The sequence below is a fragment of the Mesoplodon mirus genome (genome assembly GCF_964341445.2).
Source record: "Mesoplodon mirus genome assembly, chromosome: 3".
NCBI classification, from domain to species: domain Eukaryota; kingdom Metazoa; phylum Chordata; class Mammalia; order Artiodactyla; family Ziphiidae; genus Mesoplodon; species Mesoplodon mirus.
The window spans coordinates 108852302-108868926 of NC_138978.1; the positions used below are offsets into that span (position 1 = coordinate 108852302).

General features: G+C 43.5%; 1 protein-coding gene across 1 annotated transcript; it reads right to left on the reverse strand.

Moving 5' to 3' along the window:
* Positions 1-15137: 15137 nt before the first annotated feature.
* On the reverse strand, positions 15138-15644 carry LOC309800374 (NADH dehydrogenase [ubiquinone] 1 beta subcomplex subunit 3). The gene has a single exon (XM_082614458.1). The coding sequence runs from the start codon at positions 15532-15534 to the stop codon at positions 15238-15240; it is 297 nt and encodes a 98-aa protein (XP_082470584.1). The 5' UTR covers positions 15535-15644; the 3' UTR covers positions 15138-15237.
* Between the last annotated feature and the right edge of the window lie 981 nt (positions 15645-16625).

Consider the following 16625-nt stretch of genomic DNA (forward strand, 5'->3'; position numbering starts at 1 on the left):
GGCATGGCCACTCACACGTGTTGTGGTGATCAGGTTTCCCACACTGAGACGGGGGGCTGAAATGCGTGTCCCCCTCTTACTAAGGTTAGGTTTGCATGATCGACTTTTTATGTCCCAGCCATTTTTTTCTGACTGCTTTTTATTGTTTTTGTTTTTCTTTTGCCTTCTTGCTCACCAATCTTAATGTATTTATTTTGTAAACAAGGGATGCTTCTGACATGTCTGAGTCAAGTTGGCAGCTAGCAAATCAGCTTTTCATTCCAGTTTTAGCAGCTACCCAGGTCAAGGTGTCACCTACACATGCCTAGTTTATGTGACTGTGCTGAATTGTACGTGTGTCTTTATGTGCCATTAGCAGGTATTTTTTGTCTTTGTTTTTAAACAAGAAAGGATAAAACAAAGGAAACAAATCAATATAAATGTATGTTAACTATTGTCATGATATATGACATAGGCCCCTTGTTTTTGCTAACAATTTCCAGTCTCTCACTCCAAGTGGCCACTCCCTAGAATCCCATATTCTAACCTTCCCCTTTCATTTGTTTACCCTTGACGGGTGGCAGGACCATTTTGCATATATTATTTAACTGGATCTTCACAATAACTCGTTTTACAGATGAATCAGGATTTGAAGCCACGATCTTTCATTTATTTGTTAATTAAATACATTTTTATGGGACACCTTCTATGTACCAGACACTCTACTGGGTACTGGGGTTGGACACATTATTCATCTGAAGTCACTGAGTTTACATCCGAGAGGGGAGATGAGCAGTAAATAATCAATGTACTTAAGCAGTATATGTGTGTGCACCCGTGTAAAATAGGACTTCAAATAGAGGCACGTGATCTAAAGAGCAGTTGAGAAGGACAAGGGAGAGCCTGCGACAGTGGGTGGGAGGTGGCCCTTTTGGACCGGGGATGAAGGAAGGCATCTTCAGGGAGGGAACCTAGGAGCAGCAGGGAGGGCAGGTGTGAGGCAGAGAGCATGCTTCTTCCAGGGAGAAGAGGTAGGTGCCTCCGCACTGAGACCTACGGGGATTCCACCACTAGGGGGCGTTGCATCCACCTCCGATGGAAGCATCAGTTTTCTCCCTCAGACTTTTTTGTCTGTTAATAAGACATATGGGCTCACACCTACATGGGTGGGTCCACAGGGTAGGGAACCTATCTGAACGACTCGGAGGCAGCTCAGAGAGAGCTGTGACCCGGAAGCCAGGACACCTGGATCCTGGGCTGGTCTGACACAGCTCAAGCCAGCTGTGTGACCTTGGTGAGTCTCCTCACCTCTCGGCCCTCACATTTCTAATTGGTGGAAAAGAGGGTCAGATTCACTGGTCTCCCATGGCCGCTTTCTGGCTCTAAACTTCTAGAGTTTGTTCTGCCCATAGAATATTTTCTTTCCCAGGACAGGCCCTGGCACAGGCCACAGGTTTGAGGAAGTTCGTTGACTGTTACCTGCGGAAGAGGGTTTCATGGGCGTGACTCTCACAAGTCCAAGCTTGCCTCCTCCAAGGCAGAGGTCTAGGACTTCACTGCCTCCAAAAGCCCCTTCTTTGGCTAAAATACTCCACCCAGTGGACAAAGCGGAGTATGGCATCTTTCTTTCTTTGAGCCCATGCCTCCCATTCCGCTGCGCAATGGGCCAGGGGAGTCAGCATGCTGGCCTGGAAGAGAAAGTCCCAGAAATGCCTGGGTCTACAGCCAGATGCTCGAGGCTTCCTCTGGTCAAATCAGAACAGTCCTGTCAGCAACCCCAAGGCCTTCCTTTTCCTCTTGACTCTATCAGGCAGCCCCAGGAGCCTTCCCTGGTCCCCAGCACCAGAAAACTCCTAAATAGAGCCGAGCAGAGAAAGATCAATGCTAGGTTTAAAAAGAGCTAGGTTGTAAAACCGTCCAGATCTTAACGAATGTCACTTCTCCCTCAGGGAGGCCCTCAGGGTAGACTAGGAGCTGACATTCACTCCCCTTAGGTACCAACCATACTTCTCCTTGGGAACATCCCTCCCATTGGGGATTCTTTTTTCCCCAGCTAGACTGAGCCTTATAGGAGCTGGGACAGCATCTGTGCAAAGTATTCCTTGAACCGGCCTTGCCAATAGTAGTTCTCATTAAATATTTGTTCAATAAATGTGAAGCACTAACTTTGTACCAGGTCTTATTTTAAGTACTTTACAAAATTTAACTTATTCTTCTTAAAAACCCAGGAGGTTGACAGTTTTAGTATTCCCAGATGGGTAAGCAGAGGTACAGAGAGGTTAACTAACTTGCACAGGGCCACGTGGCTAGTAATAGCAGAGCTGGGGTTTAAACCCAGAAGGTGGACTCTGTGCTTTGTTTCTGTTTTCTCTACCACTTGCAACCACAGCTAGATGCCTCTCACAGGGGGCTCATGAAGTCACTTGGACAAGCCAGAAATTGCTTCAGAACAATAGATGGCTGCCCACAATGTGAGACTGCTCATTTGTGGACATGTTCTGGGTTTTGGCCCTGTACTGAGTCACCTTCTGTGCTTTCTGCGTGTATAAGAGGAAAAGCAAGAAGGGAACTAATGTTTTCAGTGCTTGCTATGAGCCGGTCATTGGGCTCATTACATTTTATACATCATCTCATTTAAAATTCTATCAAGCTAAGTATTATTCCTTCCATTTGACAGATGAGGAGACTGGAATTCAAGATCAAGTACTCTACCAAATTAATACAGCTGATAAGTAACAGAGACTGGATTTGGACCCTGTTCTGTCTGGCTTGTCATGATCCCAGGCTATTCTGCATAAGGAGGGGGACCCTTCTCTGTCTCCTTCAGGGAAAAACAAACATAGAAAAACGTAGAGAAAATTTAAAGGACAAGAAAATAAAAAGAAACCAGCTTTTTTTTTTTTTACAAGAGAGAAAAGAGAAACAATTGGAAAAAAGAGAAGAAAGAAAGAAAATGAGAAATTTAGTTCAGAAAAAAATGTACATGAGAGCAGATAAAAGGAAAGCTTAAGGTTTATTTGTCCTGGAACTACAAGGAAATATAGACTTCTCAGGGAAAGCAGTAAAAGAACAGAAAACCAAAACCAAAACCCAAAATCACCTGGTTATAGAGGTTACTTCAGTGTCCAAATGAAGATTGTGATGGGCAGAATACTGCCCCCTCGATCCACTCCCCAAGATGTCCAGGTCCTCACATTTCCATGTGAACTTCAGAATCAGGTCATCAAGTTAAAAAAAAAAAAGCCCATTGAGATTTTGGTCGTGTTTAATATGTAAACCAATTTGGGGAGAATTGACATCTTTACAAAATTGAGCTTTCTCAAGCATCAAACGGCATACCTCTCCATAGATTTATGTCTTTTTTGATTTCTTCTGGCAGTGTTTTGTAGTTTTCAGTATCCAGATCTCATAATATCTTTTGTCAGATTTATCTGATACCATTTCATTTTTTAAATTAATTAATTAATTAATTTGTTTGTTTGTTTATTTTTGGCTGTGTTGGGTCTTCGTTTCTGTGCGAGGGCTTTCTCCAGTTGCAGTGAGCGAGGGCCACTCCTCATCGCAGTGCACGGGCCTCTCACTGTCGCGGCCTCTACCGTTGCGGAGCACAGGCTCCAGACGCGCAGGCTCAGTAGTTGTGGCTCACGGGCTTAGTTGTTCCGCGGCATGTGGGATCTTCCCAGACCAGGGCTCGAACCCATGTCCCCTGCATTGGCAGGCGGCTTCTTAACCACTGCGCCACCAGGGAAGCACCATTTCATATTTTTGATGGTACTAAAATGATAGGTTTTTTAGTTTTTGATTTCCATTTGTTTGTTAATAGTGGATAGAGATACAACTGATTGTTATATGTTGATCTTATATCCTGTAAACTTCCTAAATGCACTTATTCTAGAAGATTTTTGGAGATTCCACTGGATTTTCTACATAGGTACTTATGTCATCTGCAAACAAAGATCAAAGATTTTCTTTCTTCATTTGAAATTAGGACACCTTTTGTTTCTTTCGCTTGCCTTACTGCACTGACTAGGACCTCCTGCACATTGTTGATGGTCGTGGGAAGGGTGGACATCCTTGCCTTGTCTCTGATCTTAGGAGAGAAGGATTCAGGCTTTCACTACTAAGTATGATAGTAGCTGTAGGTTTTTTATGGATGCCCTTTATGAGGTTGAGGAAAGTTCACTTCCTTTCCTAGTTGGCTGAGAATTTTGATCAGAAATGGGTATTGAATTTACTTTTTTTTTTTTTTTTTTTTTTTGGTACGTGGGCCTCTCACTGCTGTGGCCTCTCCCGTTGTGGAGCACAGGCTCTGGACGCGCAAGCTCAGCGGCCATGGCTCACGGGCCCAGCCGCTCCGCGGCATGTGGGATCCTCCTGGATCGGGGCACGAACCCGTATCCCCTGCATCGGCAGGTGGACTCTCAACCACTGTGCCACCAGGGAAGCCCTTTTTTTTTTGAATTTACTTTTGAGAATGGGTGTTGAAAATACTTTTTCTACATCTATTGAGATGACCATATGGTTTCTCTTTTTACTTTGTTGATTTGGTGAATTACCAGATTGAGTGACTTATTAACTTTTGAAAGGTTATTCAACTTTGGATTTCTAAGATAAAGTGCATTTGGTCATGATATGTTATCCTTTTCATAAATTTTGGATTAAATTTACTAAAATTTTGTTTAAAATTTTTGTACCTTTGTTCATGAAAGATATTGGTCTGTAGTGCCTTGTGAAGCTCCAGATTGCCATCCGGTATTTTCTTCCACCCAGAGGACTTGCTTTAACATTGCTTGTGGTGCAGGTCTGTTGACGATTCTTGTAGCTTTTGTTTGTCTTAAAATGTTTTCATTTTGCTTTTGTTTTTGAAAAATATTTTCACTGGATAAAAGTTCCAGGCTAACAGTTTTTTTTTTTTTTCTCTTAAAGTCGTAGTTCTACTGTCATCTTGCTTGCATTGTTCCTTACAAGCAATTGCTGTCATCCTTATCTTTGTTCCATTGTATATAAATATTCTTTTTCCCTGTGGTTGAATAAAAAATATTTTCTTTTTATTCATAAATTTTTTAGCAATCTGATTTTTAGCCTTGGTTTAGTGTCTTGGTTTTCTTCATGTTTCTTGTGCTTGGGGTTTGTTGTGCTCCTTGGAACTACGGGTTTATAGTTTTCATTAAATTTGTTAAATGTTTGACCATTATTTTTTCAAATGTTTTTTCTGTCTCCTCTCCCTCTTAAGAACTCCAACTACACATATAATGAGTCACTTGGGGTTGCCTCACAGCTCACTGATGCTCTTTTCATTTTCTAAAATTCTTTTTCCCTCTCTGTGTTTCATTTTGGATAGGTTCTATTGCTAAGTTTTCAGGTTCACTAGTTTTTTCTTCTTCAACATACAATCTTTTGTTAATCCCAGCCAGTGTATTTTTCATCTCAGACATTATAGTTTTTATCTCTAAAAGCCTGATTAGGTCTTTCTATATCTTCCTTGAATTAAGTTTTTGAAGATATGGAATATAATTATAATAACTATCTTAAGATCCTTGTCTGCTAATTCTAACATCTGTGTCGATTCTGGGTCAGCTTCAATTATTATTATTCTTGTCATTATGGGTCATATTTTCTTGTTTCTTTGAATGCTTGATAATATTTGATTGGCTGCCAGACTTTGTGAATTATTTTTAAAATTTTTATAAATCTTCATTTATAAATAAAGTGCTTTATTTTTAAATTTCGTATAAGTCTTCTTCAACTTTGTTCTGTGATGAAGTTAATTTTTTGGAAACAGTTTAATCCATTCTGGTCTTAATTTTAAGATTTTTTTTTTTTTTTTTTTTTGGCAGGACCAGAGCAGCAACTAGCCTAAGACTAATTATTCTCCATTGCTGAGACAAGACTCTTCTGAGCAGTCCACCCAGTGTCCCATGAATTATGAGGTTTTTCAGGCCAGCTGGTGGAAACAGGCCCTCTTAGTGGCTCTATATGAGCAAAGAATACCCTTGTGCAGCTCTCTACTCTGGTTCTATGGCCTGTGAACTTTAGCTCTTTGGTCTCCCTAGACCCTCAGCTCCTTCTGCTCAACACAGGGACTCTGTCTTGGTTACCACTTTCTGTTCTACTACCTAGAGGCTCTCTCCAGGCAGTATGCTGGGGCAACTGTAGGGCTTAAATCATTTGTTTTCTCTCTCTCAGGGATCATGCTCTTTTGCTGCCTAATGTGCAGTGTCTTAAAAACTGTTATTTCAAATGTTTTTCTGAGATTTTTTTGGTTGTTTCAGATGGGAGAGTATTGGCTAGAAGCAGAAATCTTTGAAAATTGAAATTTAGCTATTTATCTACAAGCAAAACTAGACAACAACTGCTTTTATGATAATGATGTGGGTCATTCTTGTAGATTGCACTTATCTCAACAAATTAATTTTTATAATTTTTTAGTTTATTTCTAAAGAATTATAAAAGCTAAAGTTATAGCAGTGAGATTATGCTAGGATGCAAGTAACAAAAAGCCCATGCGAGCTGGCTTAGCTTGTATTACTGGAGGCAGGGAAGCCTGTAGGGTTGGTTTGATTCATCTGCTTGACAGTGTCATGAGGATCTTTTCTGGTTTCATCTCTCTGCTCTGCCGTCTCTTGTCTTAAATCCTCATCATATAATTGGCTGTGCCTGGTTGTTGATAGCTGACTGCAAACCACTCTTGGGCTTCATGCTTTCTCTTCCACTTCCAGGACGACAGTGTGGGTATTTTTCCCAGAAACCACCAGCAACCTTCTTTAGTCTCCTGAGCTAAAAGTAGGTCACATGCCCACCTCTGAAAACTAGAGCCCAGGGGGTTCACTTACAGTGAATCACTGGGACACTGGTGGGGTCAGCTTCCCTCAAAGCCCTGGGCTGCCAGGAAGGGGTGGGATACCCAAACAACACTCAATGTCAGAAGAATGAGGGGAAGCAATCACAGTGTCCACCTGGGTGGGCAACAGGCTATTTGTAAGTACTTTGGAACAAATAATACAGCATAGGTATGAGTAGTCTATTCCTAATAAATAAAAACCCTAATTCCTTATAATTATGATAGTATTTTTTGGATTCCAACTTTAGAAATTTTGGATATGTCTGGATATGTAAATTAGGATTTGGGTCAGGTAAATTATTGGGGAGTTATATATATAGATCACCTCCAGATGCATTCACAGAATTAATGAATACTTATATGCTTCCTCTTAATGTGTTTCAGAACCAATGTCCCTTGTATTTCTTGTCTTTGTACAATAGTGCATTATAGGCACAAATTTGAAGGCGATGACTAAGAATAAAGATTATTGAAAGCTCTGCAATAGCCAAGACCACGGTGGCAGCTGAGGGATACTCTGAGTGCCTGAGTCAGGAGCTGGTTTATCTGACCCCGCTAAGGGGCATGTACACTGATATTTAATTGGAGGCTCCCAAGCAGTTTTATTTTAGGTGGCAAGATTTTAAGTTAGTATTTTAGGTACTTAAAAGAGCAAAATTGAAAAAGCAGTCTTAATGCCATCATATCATGAACACTTCGAAGAGTGTCATAGCCCCCAGCTGAGAAATGCTAGCATAGGTCATCTCTAGGGCTCACCACATGCCAAGTGCTGTGGGAGCACTTTACACGTAACTGCAAATATATAGTCTCAGATACCCTGTGAGGTTGTCCCTGTGGTTATCCACAGTTTACAGATAAAGAAACTGAGGCACAAAGCGATGAAAGTCCCTTGCCCAATGTCACCCAACAATAAGTGGTGAAGCTGGGAGCGGAGCAGCTGCAGTTCTTGCTGTAGAGTATGTATAATTAACCACTACACTGTAAGCCTCTGTGAAGTGCTTGGGGCAAATTTTTATACAAATAATGGCTATTGGCTTCACAGCTATAAGTAAACCAACATAAGAGGTCCCTGTATTTCACACCAAGCTCTTGTCTCAGGAAATAGTATTGCAAGCGCTAGCAGTTCTTCTGAGGCTTAAGTCCAGACGGCCTGATCAGTGATTCTCAGCCAAAGATGATTTGAAGACCCAGGAGACATTTGGCAATGCCAGGGAACATTTTCAGTTGTCACTACTCTGGCGGAGGGGTTTGGGGTCTTACTGGTACCTAGTGGCTAGAAGCCAGTGGTGCACTAAACTTTCAATGCACAAGACATCTCCTCACAACAAGGAATTGTCTGATCCCCAAATGCCACTAGTGTTGAGGTGGAACCTGACACAGAGACCACGATGGGCTGGTTGACAGTCTCCTCTGCGGACCCTCCCTAGCGTTTTGATCTTTGTGACTTGAGCAGCAATGAACTTAACCCTGCGCACAGGACCTGAAGAGGATGTGACACCCTCATTCCTTGTTTGTGCAAGAGCACTGGCTTTGCCTGCATCTCTAGCCCCGGCTGTAGAGTTTGTTGCTCTTTACAGCTCTGTCTCTTTGCCTCATGGGCCACAGGATAGGTTTCGATTGGGAAGGACATTCTATTCTTAGCTGTTCCAAGATGAGTCATCACAGCCTACGTGATTCTTTTACTCTTCCCGGGGTTATCCTTTAATATGGTCCTCTGATTACTCTTTCTGCCTGTCCTGTTTGCTGAGTCCTGTGATGGTAGCTACCCACTGCCTGCAACACCCTGATCATCCATCCTCAACACATGACCAGCCTGATGGAGTGGAGGTACTCAAGGTCCTGTGGGATTGTGTCCTGGGGCAGAGTTCTCAGGCTTAACGAGGCATGGACACATGACCAGACTGGGGCAGGGGTAGATCAGTGACACCCTGAGACGTGGGGGCTTTACAGCAGGGATGACCCCCTCTAGACCATCATGTCAGCAATGTTCCAGGAATAGCTACCCTATCTGGCAATGGGTGGTCTGGGTTTGTGACATCCAGAAACATTCCTTTGCCACTCCTTCCAAGGGCAGAAGGACGACTAATCCTCCCTCTGACTCATACCTAAAACCAGCTTCCAAACTGGTGAGGTTGTACAGCTTGACAGGGGCCCCCTGGCCACAAATAATCTCCTCCACCTGTTTGCTGCCCCAACTAAGTCCTACACATTCATTTATTATTATCGCTTACTCCAATTTTACAGATGAGGATCCTTAAACTCGGAGAAATTAAGTGACTTTCCTGAGGTGACACAACTAATGAGCTAGATGATCCATAGGTATATATGTCAGACTCCCTACTCTTCGCTAGGTTATTCCAAGGGGCATTCTGGCTGGAGTGAAGGTTGTATGCAGCCTTCATGAGCAATAATGCTGTCAACAGACATGGGACCCAGACTGAGCAAAGCTGTGAATGTCAAGTGCAGTGGACGTCTGCTCTTTTTCTTGTCCCTTCCTCTTTCCCCCTTCTTCTCATAACAGCCTTCCATTGGACCCAGCCACGTGGCTACAGCGGATTCTGCCCACCACAAAGCATACTCTACTCTTCTGTCCACAGAAATAGGTCCCAAGGAGCACTGGTAAACTTCACTTGCCTGGCTGGGCATGAAGACATGCCTGAAACCTGGTGCATAGAGCCCTGCCTTGGTGGTCAGAATGACTAGTGATACTTATGGAGGCTTGCCTTGCTGATGGCAAGTCAACTGGAAGCATTTTGGTCCAGAATGGAAACACACTGTATCCAGCATGCTGGAGTCTGACACATCATGCACACTGCAAGGATCTGTTTTCTTATAAAATCAAACCATAGAACCCTCCAAGGGGTAAGCAGAGAAGAAGGCTGAGGGGAGGGGCTGTGAACAAGAATTGTCAGAAACAGTTCCCCTGAGTTTCACCTCCCGCTTGGGATTTTCACCACAGGGGACATCAGTTTCCATTTAAACTCAGGCTCGAGGGTGGACAAAATTGTTTCCCCTGGTTCTTCACAGCACAGCTGAGACAATCTGACATTTTCAAAAAGAATTTAACTAAATACTAAGGGAGAACAAAAAGGAAATAATAGCAGATAATACAAATAGAGAGCTTCCAGAGCACAAGTTTTCTAATCCTAATATAACCAAACACTGGCCTTAAGGATGGGGTAATAATTTGGATTATTGTTCAGAAAATATTCATTCCCTACACCCTCTCACTGTGGATGGAATATACATCCTGTCCCATTGATATTGACCTTGGCCACGTGGCTTTCTTTGACCACTGAAATGTTAACAGATGCAACATGAGCAGAGGCCTTAAATGTGCTGGCATGGCTGATTTTTGCATCCAGTGATCAGCCACAAGAAGAACATGCCTTGGGTAGCATTGCCTCTTCAGCCTGGACCCTAGAATGACACATGGAATAGACCTGAACCCCTCCTGAAGCCAGGAGCCTTGCCTAGCTGACCCACAGCAGAGCCTCTCAGGCAGCCCATTCTAGATCAGCCGAACTGCAGAAAAACTGCAGACCATGAGCACAAGCATAAATTTGGGTGTGGTGACTCACTGAGTGCTGGACTGACTTGTTTTTCAGCAGCATCGTGACGAATGCTGACTGATACAGACGATCCAATGTCACAGGTCCTGTTGAAATCCCTCCCTTAGAGCAAGTCCTGCCCATTGTACTGTCTGCTACCCAAGAGCTGTATCAGGACATCTTGACCTTGTTCCTGTTAGACAGACACCTGAGTGAAACACAGGACCTGCCTTCCAGCCCCTGCAGAGGGGGAAGTTTACCACCTTACTCAGGAAGAACCCCTGCCTCATCACCTCACTTCTCAGTGGAAAGCAGCCTTCCTTGCCTTGCAGACAGCCTTGGTTGTATACTGTAGACCTATAGCATAAAATGTGTGAACCAGACAATAACTGATGCAGTGAATACCTGCGACTGAAGAAGCTTTTTTGGCCCGTGCTGCTCCAGCAGGAATGCTCACCCTTCCCTCCCTCAGGGAGTTAATGTCACTTGTCCTTCAGCTCTTAACTCAGTTGCCACTTTCTCAGTGGCCTTCACCAATGAGTCAAGTCCCCCACTAGCCACTCCCATAGTTCTTTGCTCCTTCAGAGCACTTAGAGGTGCAGTTTCACATTTGATTTGTTTAATGTCTATTTGTCCCCCAGACTGTAAGCTTCATGAAGCCAATGGTAGGTTTCTGGTTGTTTTCTTTTCACCACTGCATGCTCTGTGCCCAGCATGTACCTGGCACGCAGAGCCTTAGTAAATATCAGTTGAATAGAGCAGGCTCTTGTTTCTCCCAACCCTCAGAAGTGCCCCTTTCCTAGGTAATTATTTGATTTCCTGGGCTTTTTTTCCTTTCTCTTGCACTTTTTTTTTTTTTTTTTGCGGTACGCGGGCCTCTCACTACCGTGGCCTCTCCCGTTGCAGAGCACAGGCTCCGGACGCGCAGGCTTAGCGGCCATGGCTCACGGGCCCAGCCGCTCCACGGCACGTGGGATCCTCCCAGACCGGGGCACGAACCCATGTCCCCTGCATCGGCAGGCAGACTCTCAACCACTGGGCCACCAGGGAAGCCCTCTCTCGCACTTTTTAATCCCACAGCTCATGAACTCGTATGGTTCTGACCGTAATTACAAGGTCCCTTCCGGTCCCTCAAGGTCACACATGCAGGAACAGAAATGGAATCTTCTCTCACAAAAAGTTCTCATCATCTGCATGGAAGTGAGGGCACCTGCCTCTCAGTTTATAAAGAGGGAAACTGAGGCACATTGTCCCAGTGAGTTTACTTGGCCAACATTGGCAAGTGTTAGAGCTGTTGACAGGAAATTGGTTCTGCCCTTTTGTTGTCACCGTGGTCATACATTGTTTTCCTCATCTAATGATGACTTTGGCACCAAATACCTTTGATCTGAAACTCCTGATCCTCGTTAAGCAGCCCCGGCTTTAGAGGGTCTGCAGGCGAGTAGGGACGGATTGGGAGCCGTCCACTGGCCAGGTGTTTGGTAACAGCTGCCACTTCCCTTCCTTTGTTTTTCCACCATCGCTGGTTTTAACCCTCATCAAGAAGGCCACTTTGTCTGGGACAGGGAGGTAACTTCGTCTCGCGTCTGTTTGGCAGCTCCTTGATTACCAGCTGAGCCTGATTACACAGTCTGTGTGCCTGTCCCAGGACAGACATGCCACGGCCGCGCTGGAGGATGGAGGCAGCTCCAACTGTGAAATTGCATCTTGGAGTCTCACTTCCAACACTTCTCTGGGGCTAACCCAGATCCCGTTCCAGGGGACAAAGGGCTCTCTGGTTCCACAGTTAATTTCAAAGCTACCTGCGCTGGCTTTCTCTCTCCAGCAGGAGGTCCTAGTGGCTTAGACCAGGCTATCCTCTCTCTGCAGACCTCAGATCTGCCCCTTTCCTAGGCAATCCCTGGACTTCCGGTGGGGGGGTGGGGCAGGGTGTGTGTGTGTGTGTGTGTGTGTGTGTGTGTGTGTGTCTTACGTACTTTCGTGAGAACAGCCTCCCATTCGTGAATTTAACAAGCTTGACCACACTCATAAACGATGATTGAGGACTTCTGTGCCAGGAAGTGAAGGTGTAGGTTGAGTAAGACACGGTTCTGACCCCAGGATCTTTCACAGTGGTGATGCAGACAGATATGTAGTGTGGGGAGTTGTAGTCGTGGGAGCCCAGGAGAAGAGATTCCTTTTCTCAGAGAACGACAGAACAGAGTAGATCTGGGAAGCCTTCATGGAAGATGTGCCATCTTGATTGGGCCTTAAAGAGTAACTGAGATTTTTTTTCCAAATAAGGAAGTGATGGAAGGACAGAGGGAACATTGTGAGTAACACAGAGGCATGAAAACTCGAGGTGTGTGAGGTGGGGAAACAGCATGGGTAGGTAACCCGACCGTGGTGAGTGGAGAAAGGGCAGCAATCAGATGTGCCTGGAAGACACACTAGGAGGGGACTGGGGAAGGAGAAGGGTGAAAATAAGGCTGGAAAATAGGGCTGGGATCAGAGGTGAAGGATGTTATATGATAAGCTAGTCCACTGTGAGGAAGGCAGTCACCAACGTCAGCACCCTTTGGAACATGGAGCAGATCATCAAGCTTCTATAAGAAAATATCACTTTTATATGATAGATCAAATATTTCTCCTGGATATATCAATTTCTGATAGATAAAGTACATGTCATAGATAAACCAAAGAAGATAACTTTTAATTTTTTTATAATTTTATTGAAGTATAGTTGATATAGATAAACCAAGGAAGATAAGTTTTAACTTTTTTATAATTTTTTTTTTTTTTTTTTTTTGCAGTACGTGGGCGTCACACTGTTGTGGCCTCTCCCATTGCGGAGCACAGGCTCCAGACGCGCAGGCTTAGCGGCCATGGCTCACGGGCCCAGCCGCTCTGCGGCATGTGGGATCTTCCTGGACCGGGGCATGAACCCGTGTCCCCTGCATTGGCAGGCGGACTCTCAACCACTGCGCCACCAGGGAAGCCCAATTTTTGAAATAATTTTATTGAAGTATAGTTGATTTACAACGTTGTGTTTAATTTCTGTTGTATAGCGAAGTGACTCAGTTATACATATATATATTCTTTTTCATATTCTTTTCCATTATGGTTGATCACAGGATACTCAATATAGTTCCCTGTGCTACACAGTAGGACCTTGTTGTTTATCCATCTTATATATAATAGTTTGCATCTGCCAATCCCAAACTCCCAATCCTCCCCTCCCCCACCTCCCTCCCCCTTGGCAACCACAATTGTGTTCCCTGTATCTGCGAGTCTGTTTTTGTTTTGTAGATATGTTCATTTGTGTTTTATTTTAGATTCCACATATAAGTGATATCATATGGTGTTTGACTTTCTCTGTCTGGCTTACTTCACTCAGTATGACAATCTCTAGGTCCATCCATGTGGCTGCACATGGCATTATTTTGTTCTTTTTAATGGCTGAATAATATTCCATTGTATATATGTACCACATCTTTTATCCAAGGAAGATAACTTTTAAAAGATCCTTTTATAAAATGGGATTAAGGCTGGATTGAGAATAATTGTCAAATGGAAATTTGGGCCTGGCATCACTGAGCACATATGACGCACCAGGTACGATGTACGCACTTGATATACGTTTACCTCACTTAACCCTCAGAACAACACTACAAGGCAGATGTTATTACCATCCCCATTTGGTAGCTGAAAGTGCCTAAAACAATGGGCATTTCTGAATCATGTAATTTGAAGCCAATCGGTCTGATTCCTGGGGTTGTGTGGTAACCTATACACTATTTGGGAGATAGTCAGAATCCTAGGCCAATGAATGCTAATTTTCTCCAGGCAGTGGGGAGCCACAGAGGGTTCGAAGCAATAGGGAAGTCGTATCAGTGAATGATGACTTCTCTGTTGAGTGAATAAGGAAGGCCAAATAAATACTTGCAGAAGTTTCAGGGGCAGCTGTTCAAACTATGAGTGGGCCATTGGAAAGGGGAGCCAGACTGGTGGGTAAGGCTCTTCCTAAGAAAGACTTTGTGCTATGCTAGCTGTGCCCCTAAGGAGCCAAGCTGCACAGAGTGACAGGCTCTGAGGACAAGGGGCTGTCTCTGCACATCAAAGAATGGCACGGACTTGATGGCATACTGATCTTTTCGATCATCCATATGCCTTAAAACACCCCTCAGCAGGAGCACCTGCAATTAAGAAGGCAGAGATCCTAACTTAAATTCCCTTTGTCTTCTTATGATTAAATTCAGCACTCTAAAGACAATCTCATAGACCTTTGCCTTGCCCGTCCAAACTCCTAAAATGATGGATATGTTCCCTGACAAGCAGGGATGGCTTGTGTTAACGACCGTTGCCAGGACGCTTTCAGGATTCCTGCAGCCTGAGATGCCTTTCACCTACTGCATTGGAGTTCCTGCCCTCGGATTCACCATTTCACTGCTTTCCAGCCTTCTTTGTCCTTTTCTAACCACCTTTCCAAATGAACCTCTGAATTGCATCCCTGCTCTTCCTGGGGTCTGCAAATCCTCCGTAATGAGTAGCCATCTGTGGATTTCATTTTTATGCAGTCTCCCCTCCCCCTTCAGGTTGGTAATAAAAATATTAAACAGGACTAAACCCAGTGCTGACCCCTGCAGTGCCCTGCTAGACAACCCCCCTTGGGATTGGCTGCCTTTTATCACTGGCCTTTTTTTCCTGCAGTTGTTTGGCCAATTTATTTATTTATTTATTTATTTTTTTACTGGTACATGTTCTCTTTATTAAATCTTACTAGTATTCTTTAAGGAACAAACACACAGATGAGTAGGCTACGGTGAAGAAATCTTCTTTTTATAAGAGAGTTAAGAAGACATTAAAAGATAATTCCAGGTATTATCTTCAGTGATGCTTCTTATCTTTTTTCTGGGACTCCAGGTAATATTCAGCCCCTACAGCTACCACAAATGCAGCAAATCCCCATTTGAATCCTTTTAATAATGCACCAACAAAGGAAACATTATTTGCAAAGCCACCCGTGTATCTCCAAGCTTCATTGCGGCACCACGGATCCCTTAGCCCTCGTGCAGCCAGCTTCTTCTGGACAGTTTCTAATGGTGTCCCTTCTATACTCCATTGTTTATAATCTGGAAGTTCCATTTTACTATGACCATGTTCATGTCCATGTCCATGGGCCATGTTGCTTTGTTACGTGCTTTCTTCAGATGATTCTTTAAAAATGCGGTGTTACTGTGGTTAATACATATGGATCACGTGAACTTTTTCTGACAGCAATCTGACCTCTCAGGACACTCTGTTTGGCCAATTTATAGTCATCTACCTCAGTCCTCAGCCTAGTCAATTTAAACCGATTTTGAAAATAAAAATGTTGAAAGATATCCCAAAATTTTCTAAAGTCCAAATCTGTGTTTTTTTCCTGTACAGCAGGAAATAATTATGGTATATAACAGAGTCCTTTTTTTCCTAACAAGATATTAAATATCAACATATTTTGATGTGATCTAGAGAGTTGATTAAATGTTTTATTTTCAACAGGTTCTTTGCAATCCTGTGTTCATGAGCTAACAATTGCTAATAAAGAGTAAAAGTTTCACTCAGTTTCTCACTCAGGCTTGGACCATTTTATGCTCCAGTTTTTTCTGATATTAAAAAAAAAAGAAAACTGACAAATTTGTGTTTATAACAAACTCCAAGGAAGTATTTAATAGACCTACAAAGGATTGTTTACCGCCTAGAAATGCTTTTGTCTTTTGACACAAATATTCCTCTATGTTTGGGGATCCCACCTAGAGAGATGCCATAGTGATCTTTTTTTTTTTTAAGTGATGGCTTTTATGTATTTTTTTCTTTTTTAACATCTTTATTAGAGTATAATTGCTTTACAATGGTGTATCAGTTTCTGCTTTATAACAAAGTGAATCAGTTATACATATACATATGTCCCCATATCTCTTCCCTCTTGCATCTCCCCCCCTCCCCCCCTCCCTATCCCACCCCTCTAGGTGGTCACAAAGCACCGAGCTGATCTCCCTGTGCTGTGCGGCTGCTTCCCACTAGCTATCTATTTTACGTTTGGTAGTGTATATATGTCCATGCCCCTCTCTCACTTCGTCCCAGCTTAAGATCTATTTTTTTAAATAGATTTTTAAAATCCTTTTAAAAATAGACTTTAGGGCTTCCCTGGTGGCGCAGTGGTTGAGAATCTGCCTGCCAATGCAGGGGACACGGGTTTGAGCCCTGGTCTGGGAAGATCCCACATACCACGGAGC

Bases quoted from the DNA above. Each gene is read 5' to 3' on its own strand.
- LOC309800374 (XM_082614458.1), bottom strand. From the start codon at position 15,534: ATGGCCCATGGACATGGACATGAACATGGTCATAGTAAAATGGAACTT.